Source organism: Lactuca sativa, chromosome 2, assembly GCF_002870075.4.
Source record: "Lactuca sativa cultivar Salinas chromosome 2, Lsat_Salinas_v11, whole genome shotgun sequence".
NCBI lineage: Eukaryota > Viridiplantae > Streptophyta > Magnoliopsida > Asterales > Asteraceae > Lactuca > Lactuca sativa.
Window position 1 is genome coordinate 133,298,083 of NC_056624.2, and position 8,672 is coordinate 133,306,754.

Consider the following 8,672-nt stretch of genomic DNA (forward strand, 5'->3'; position numbering starts at 1 on the left):
GTGTGTCATGGTTACGATGCATTTACTGTTAAAGGATTTGACAATTGGAAAAAAGTTAATGACGGGAAAAATTGTGCGTTCTTGAAACATATTGGTTGCTCACAACATAGAAATGCTTTTGCATTCGCTGAAAACTTGATGAACCAAGCAACACACATTGAAAATATTATAGCGAAGCAAAATGAAGCGCAAATATTGAAGAATCGTTTACGATTAAAAATGTCAATTGACACAGTTCGTTGGTTGACCTTCCAAGCTTATGCTTTACGAGGACATGATGAAACTCCTGATTCCAAAAATCATGGTAATTTTCACCAACTACTAAAACTTCTAGCGTCGTATAATGATGAAGTTGCAAACGTTATATTAGAGAAAGCTCCTTATAATTCAAAGTATACTTCTAGGGAAATTCAAAATGAAATTCTTAGTATTATTGCAAATAAAGTTCAAAAGCATATTCGTAGTGAAGTGGGGGATTCATACATTTGTGTCATGGTTGATGAGTCACGGGATGAGTCTAAAAAAGAGAAAATGGCGATAGTTTTGAGATTTGTTGATGCGGAAGGAATCATACGGGAAAGGTTCTTGGATTTGGTTCATGTTAGGGATACCTTGTCATTAACCTTGAAAACAAATATATGGAGACAACTTTTACACTATCAATTTGATGTTAGTAAAATATGTGGCCAAGGTTATGATGATGCTAGTAATATGAGAGGGGAATTGTGACAACCCGAAATTTCCATTGTATGAACCTCATCTATTCAATAGAAGCAAGTTCAGTTTCTGTGATTTTCAAGCTTTTCCGAACAAATTTGTGTACATTAGGGTATATGTTTTAGATGATATCAGGAGAGTGGAATCTCCTGGTTTTGTGAAACTTGGGCATTTCAAGTTTCATACTGTTACAGTCCAACATCAGGAATGAAAATATTTTCTGCCAAAATATTCCAGGACTATAAATAGTTTTCTGAATTAAATTAATTCATTATTCACAATTTCAAATAGAGAAAAGCCATATTCTCTCTGACGGATCTTCGGGTTTTCATCCCAGATTGTGAGTCTACTTTTCTATATGTGTTTCAATACTTGTTTAATGCATATTAACAACAATAACTTGTCTAGATATTAAGATCCGGGAGTTTACCGCCCAAGAACGTTCTTGGGGAGTAAACTCCAAAATGGAACTTTAATGCTTTCTAGACCCATTCCTATGTTAGAGGACTTGTAAAGGACTTAGTATATGATCTTTGTAGCCTAGAAATCATCCAAGAAACATAAGTTCTAGGAGTTTACGGCCAAGGAACTCCCTTGGGCCGTAAACCCCTTTTTAAGGGCTTAAAGCGCCCCAAATCTTCCCCAAATGCTTAAGGAACTTAACCACTAGTGCTTGTGCTTGTTTAGAACATCAAAAGGCCATAAAAACCATAAGTTTTTAGGAGTTTACGGCCAAGAACCTTTCTTGGGTCGTAAACCCCTTTTTGTGGGACAAAAATCATTCCAAGCTACCCTTAAGCCTTTAGACAATTTACCTTGCACCTTTGGGACTAGAATGGAGAGTAGAACACATCTAAACCACTCCTTGGAAGGAGTTTATGGCCAAGGAACATGACTTGGGCCGTAAACTCCAAGTGAAGGCACCAAAGTGTGCCTCTTACCCCCATTAGCCTTAGATAAATTCATGGAAGCAATCCTTGATGTTTAAGAGCCTCAAAACAATTAAATTCCTAGAGTTTACGGCCGTAAACTCTAAGGTGAAGGACCTTAGGCCGTAAACTCCTATATGGGGTGTTCTAAAGCCTTAAACTAATTCATGTGTTATTCCAACAAAGCTAGGAGTGTCCTAGGATCAAGATAGCACCACAAAACACCCAAAAACACCATTTGAGGAGTTCACGGCCATAAACCCATGAGTTTACGGCCGTAAACTCCAAGGTGTGGGGTTTGTTGGATGGTGAACTCCTATACAAGGCCCTTTGATGATTCAAACCCTTTTGCCTTGTCCCGTAGCAACTTAGATGCAACCATTTGAACCTTAAACACTCATAAAAGTGTTTAAATGTTTTCTAAGTGTCTTAACTTATTTATTTAAGTTATTATTTGTCTAATTAGTTATATATATGCTTATTATATGATAACTAGGCTCGTGCGTGTAAACCAGTCTCCGTTTGTCACCTAGCACGGTAGCCGACACTGCAATTCAAACGACTCACCACAAGTGAGTTCATACCCCCTTGAATCAACCTTTCAAATGATTTTAAATGTTTTATAACACTTTATGGGGGGGGGAATACAAGTCAAATACTTATAAGTTATTACTTCAATCACATGTGATTGTGTTTAATCACATGTGATTAATAACTAGGAAAACAATGATTTTCACACTGTTCAAACTGTTTTTCAACTGCTTTACTATCGAAATGTTTTACAAACTGTTTTACTATCCAAACTTACTTATAGACTGTGATTCAATCAAATGCTTCTTATATAATTAAACTGTTTTATCAACTTATGCTTTCAAAATGATTTATAGCTCGACATCAAGCCAATCTTCTCTTGAAATTATAGTTATGCTTCAAAATGTTTTATGAAAACCTATTTATGCTTTATATATATACAATTGCATGCCCATATATGTATAGATATATAAATAATGTTCAAAAGGCTTAGGAATGCCATCCGCCCTATTTCCTTTTCCTCGATTTGGATGTGGTCTGGTGGGATTTCGGGTGACCATCCGAAGGTCGTTTCCATATTACTTATATATCATATATACATGTATAGACATAAAAGTACTTCCATATTCATGCTCATCAGTACATCATTAGCTGGTTACCATCGGGGTAACGCAGAAACAATACATATACAGATATACTAGAAACAATACATATACAGATACACTAGAAACAATACATATACAGATATACTAGAAACAATACATATACAGATATACTAGAAACAATACATATACAGATGTACTAGAAACAATACATATACAGATATACTAGCAACAATACATATACAGATATACTAGAAACAATACATATACAGATATACGAGAAACAATACATATACAGATATACGAGAAACAATACATATACATAAATACGTAATAATTGTGATCCACTGTATCGGGCATGCCTTAAATGTCATGGCCCGAGTTGTAGCCAGAATTCTCTTGGAGGGAGAGCGTGAGTTTGCGTATAGATCTATACTGGATTGACTATCCTACACCTTGCTGCTAGCTACAGCCGGACCTGCAGGTCTGCGGGTGCCAAACGTCATTTCTTATTACGACCATTCATTATGTCGTTGTTACCAGTCGATAGCATGGTGCAATTTATCACAATATACCTTAATATAAATCCGGTTTAAGGTAGTAGTATTTAGTACAGCAGTAGTCTTATTATACAAAGCTACAGTACTACAATGGTTTACCCATTACATATTTTAGTGATAATCTCACTTAAGCATTTGTGTACAAACTATATTTTTAACAAATGATAGTTATACTTGGGTGATTACATACTTTTACAACAGACAAGTTTACAAAACAGTTTAGCCTTGGTAGAAGGTTACTTTTATAGAAAATATAAGATTTTCTGAGGGATTCAAACTTTTACAAACACTTTCAAACATTTGCTTACATTTTTACAAACTTATACATTGAGACAGGTTCAAACGTTTTTACAAGAAACATTGACACTAAAATACTTATGAACTCACCAGCTTAATGCTGATAAACTCTTTCAAAATAACTTGTATTCTCAGGTCATCAGTAGACAGGTACCGAGGCCAGCTTTTGAGAAGATGGAGTGCATTCAAGACTCATCTCATATTATTTTGTTATACATTATTTTTGGTGTCTATAACTGTACAGAACACTTGTATTAAAATTATATATTTAATGCAATGGATGATGTTGTTTGCTTATTTACATTTACTGTGTTGTGATACTATACATGACGTCCTCCGCCCCAGAACGTTTCCGCCGTTCTTGGTTTTGGGGTGTGACAGGAATGGAACGGATTACAAGCACTTGTTCTTAAGGATTGTCCTTTTACATATTATGTTCACTGCTTTGCTCACAGATTGCAACTAGCCTTGGTGGCTGCTTCAAGGGAAATTATTCCGGTACACCAATTTTTCACAAACTTGATTCTTACAATTAATGTAGTTTGTGCTTCCAGTAAGCATCATAATGAGTTACAAAAGGAAAATGCAACTGAGATTGAACAATTATTAGAAGTAGGTCAAATCGAATCAGGTAAATGATTAAATCAAGTTGGGACATTAAGAAGAGCTGGTGGCACACGTTGGGGTTCTCATTTTCGTTCCGTTTGTAGTTTTCTTAACACGTTTTCTTGCACTCGTGTTGTTCTCCAAGGAATAATTGATGACGTATCTGCTACTTATTCTTGACGCGGAGATGTTGATGCAGCTTACTGTTATCTGAAATCATTTGAGTTTGTGTGTATTCTTCAGCTGGTAAAGGAAGTAATGGGAAAAACAGATATACTTTCTCAAGCTCTACAAAAGAAATCCCAAGATATTTTTAATGTCATGGAGTTAGTTTCAGCAACAAAGGAGGGTCTAAATGATTTCAGAAACAAGGGATGGGAGTCTTTACTTGCACAAGTAAAGTTTTTTTTTGTGAAAAATATCAAATAAATATGTCATATATGAATGCTCCATATACTTCTACTCAATACCGGCCTTGAAAAATAGATAATCATGTTACTTTTGAACATTTTTATCGAGTGGATTTGTTTACAGCCACATTGGACAAACAATTACACGAGTTGAATAGTAGATTCAATGATCGGACGATGGAGTTGTTAAGTCTTAGTTCTTCTTTAGTTTCTAAAGTGATTAATGTTGATCAAATTTGTCTTCTTGTTGAGAAGTATTATCTTGAAGATTTTACAGAGCAAGAGATGATTCAATTACGATATCAAATGGAGATTTTTAATATTGATATCACAAAGAATCCCATGCTAAGTGGTGTATCAACTATTTCTGACCTATGTAAGCGTCTTGTGGAAACTCAGAAACGTGAGACATATTATTTGCTTGATAGAGTGGTTCGGTTAATCTTGACACTTCCGGTTTCTACCTCAACAACAGAGAGGGGATTTTCAGCAATGAAAATATTCAAGAACCGTCTTCGCAATAAGATGTCAGATGATTTTCTCGCAAACAACTTGGTGATTTACAAAAAAAGAAAAATCGTTGCAAATATTGATTTGAAGTCTGTAATTGATGATTTTAAAGACATTAAAGGTCGTTGGACTGAGTTTTAATTCTTTTTCTAGTTGTTTATTTGCTGAAATCAATTTGTTTTTTTAAAGAATGTTAATTTCAGTTTAAAATATTCCCCCCCCCCCCCCCCAAATTAACTGTTCAAGTTCCGCCACTGCATCTAGTGCCTTTCTTGACAAAAGATCGTCGAATATTGGTGACTGATCAAGAACATTAACGTCGTTGTTGGAACTTGCAACCCTGAAAAAAAAACATGTCAAATTGTTGGCTATCCGTACAAACACAATTTTTCGCAAACGAAACATTCTTTTTAAATCGTTTGCCTGATAGACACAATTATCACCAAAATAATCGTGAACTAGACATCGATGTCCTTCTTTGTGATTTCTGTTTAACATCACATGTCTGATTAATAGATGAACTGAATCTGGTTGTTGTACCATGTTCATGCAATACTCATATATCGTAGAGAGGAATATATCATCATCAACATTATCATCGTTAGACGGGTCAAACAGATCAAACAAATCTATTTTTTTTTTAAATTGTGAAGTATTGAAATTTTATAAAATATGGGGAAAGAAAAGAAAGAAATTATTAACAGTAAGATAGAAGTATATATTTCTAGATAAAAAAAATTATATTTATTATTATTATTATTATTATTATTATTATTATTATTATTTTGTGGAAAATGAACGTGGTAGAATTCAGAAAAGTCAAAGAAATCAAACACGTTATAGCTCGTTATCATCCTTACAACGGCATACCACATAACAGGTGGGGGGGGGGGGGGGGGGGTGTTCACCCGTTACCACGCCGTTAAGGCACTACCACATCAATAATAACGGATGGTAAGAGACCGTACCTGATCGTCTAATAGTCTTTAAGAAAAATATAATGAACATCAACTTCTTGTCATGATGAATTCCAAGAAATTTTTTTTTTTTTATTGTAAAATGGAGTTATAAGTGTTGTCTTATTATGATTTCATGACTCCCATAGAGAAATCTATCTACAAAGGTCAAAAATAGATAGATAAAAACTTGTTCTCTCTTAGGCAGTAGCATAAATGGTGTCTCGTAAGCCGTGGCATAAATGGTGGCACAAATCATGCTGGTATGTCTCCATGAATATTATTCCCTCTTTTGCACTTTCATATATATATATATACATTAATCTAAACTTTATATTTGCTTTGAAATCTCAATTACTCAAATAGAAATTTTTTAATAAAACAAAAAACAACTCAAAAGTATTTCCGAAAATGACTTTTAGAAAACGAAGCTGTGAGATTCCCACAAACATTTTTCTACAATATTTTCATGTATGATATATGTTATTAATTCATCTTCTAAGCCATTAAGTGTCATTTTCCTAAAAGATTTGCATGTATTCATCATTTTCCGAAAAGAGTTTACATGTAAATTATATGAGAAATCAAATATTATTATAGTTTTTGTTCTTATCAATCTTCTTATTTAATAAATCAAAACAGATGTTAAAAATCAAAAGTCAGAATTAATAATGGATTAAACGTGTCATTATTTTTATTATTATTCTATGTGAATAAAAATATAAACATTTAATTTCTCAAATTATTTGCATGCAATTCATAACCATTTTAGGAGTACTTTTCAACTAACCCCATGATCACCAATGCAAAAAAATAATAGACAAACATGACCGAATCATTTAATTACCTTTAAATGAACTAAATGACATATATATATATATATATATATATATATATATATATATATATATATATATATATATATATATATATATATATATATATATATATATATATATATATATATATATATATATTAGGTGTGACACCCATGTAGTACATGAGTTTATTTTTAAAAAAATCAAATATTAAATTTTAACAATTTGAAAATTTTGAATTTATAAGAAAAATGACAAATTTTTTGAATTATTAAAATTAATTAGGCTTTAATTCATTGAATACATTACATATCTAAACTCTTTCTAATAAATATCTTACATGTATATTAACTTACATATTAAATATGAAATTTAGTTTAATAAAATAAAAAATACATTAAAATGACAAGTGAAAAATAAAAAATTCAAAAATTCTAGAAAATACAATGTGTCTAAAAGAAGAACAAGATGACATGTAGTAAAAAGTTCTTTATTTATTAGGAATGATGGATTAAAACATATCATAATGTGTGTTCAACTTAGTAAGGTACGTAGTAGCAAAACTTATATATATATATATATATATATATATATATATATATATATATATCACCAAAGGTTCTTTTGTTTTATATTTTTTTTTTCTTGAAATTGTCCCTACGATACCTTTTTCTTTAAGATGGTCACTACGGAGCAAATCTTAGATACAAATGGTCTTTACTGTGGATGTCCTTTACATGAATCCGTTAAGTTGAAAGAATTTTAATTATGGACTATTTGTAACATTTTGTGAAACTTGCTTAATGATCATTTGTGAAATTTTACACAGGCACCTTTTGATATATTACAATTTTAGTCTGTCATTTTTTTTTTTTTTTTTCATTTTCGACTCTTTTTTTTCACATCTTTGTTATTATATTTTTTAAATATATAAATCATTATTGTTGTCTAAATTTTATCTAAAGTATTTAAAATTAAAATACATAATTAAATATTTTCGTTTTCTATTTTTATCTAAAAATATTTGAAGCATAAAAACATCATTTTATTACTTTTAATTTTTATATTATGTAATTTTTAATATTTATCTTCATTTATCTTATACACATATTTAATTTTATGAAAAAAAACATGATGTGTTATTATAAAAAATACGTTATTATAGACATAATAGTATGTTGCTATTCTCTTTTAAAAATATAGGTATGTGGTTTTGAGTTATAGATAAAAATATATTTCGGTTTTTATTTCATAATATAAGTACAATAAATTTTATTGTTGCGTCAAAAATATGGTTTATACTTTACTTTTCTAGAAAAATGTATTTTTGTGTCTTGGACTGTAAACAATTTGGTGTTTACGGTTGTGTTTACGGCCGTAAACCCATTTACGGCCCATGTCCACCAAGCCCATGTTCCCCTTCTATAAATATAGGTGTTAGGGTGTGAGCATGTAACGTCCCAAAATTCAAGACTAAAAAATTATTTTAATAAAACATTACTTTAAGTGAATTCATCATTCCAAAACGTAAACAGAGTTTCAATTTCCAAAATACATGTTCGTTATCAGAGTGAACATTCCTAGGCTGTCTAATCTATGGTGTGTGCCATGCGATCACCCCGAGCTCCTCCCTCCGCTACTGGAAGCACCTGAAACCAAAACTGAAAACCGTAAGCACGAAGCTTAGTGAGTTCCCCACCCTACCACATACCATGCACAACCACATACTGCACATA

General features: G+C 31.9%; 1 protein-coding gene across 1 annotated transcript; it reads left to right on the top strand.

Moving 5' to 3' along the window:
* The first annotated feature begins 219 nt into the window (after positions 1-219).
* LOC111912142 (uncharacterized) lies at positions 220-5,303 on the top strand. The gene is made up of 3 exons (XM_023907877.1): positions 220-581; positions 4,092-4,267; positions 4,777-5,303. The coding sequence occupies exons 1-3, from the start codon at positions 220-222 to the stop codon at positions 5,301-5,303; spliced, it is 1,065 nt and encodes a 354-aa protein (XP_023763645.1).
* Positions 5,304-8,672: the final 3,369 nt, after the last annotated feature.

Bases quoted from the DNA above. Each gene is read 5' to 3' on its own strand.
- LOC111912142 (XM_023907877.1), top strand. From the start codon at position 220: ATGTCAATTGACACAGTTCGTTGGTTGACCTTCCAAGCTTATGCTTTA. The intron at 582-4,091 runs GTTCTTGGATTT...CTTTGCTCACAG, and splicing joins GAAGGAATCATACGGGAAAG to ATTGCAACTAGCCTTGGTGG. The intron at 4,268-4,776 runs GTAAATGATTAA...ATTTGTTTACAG, and splicing joins AGTAGGTCAAATCGAATCAG to CCACATTGGACAAACAATTA.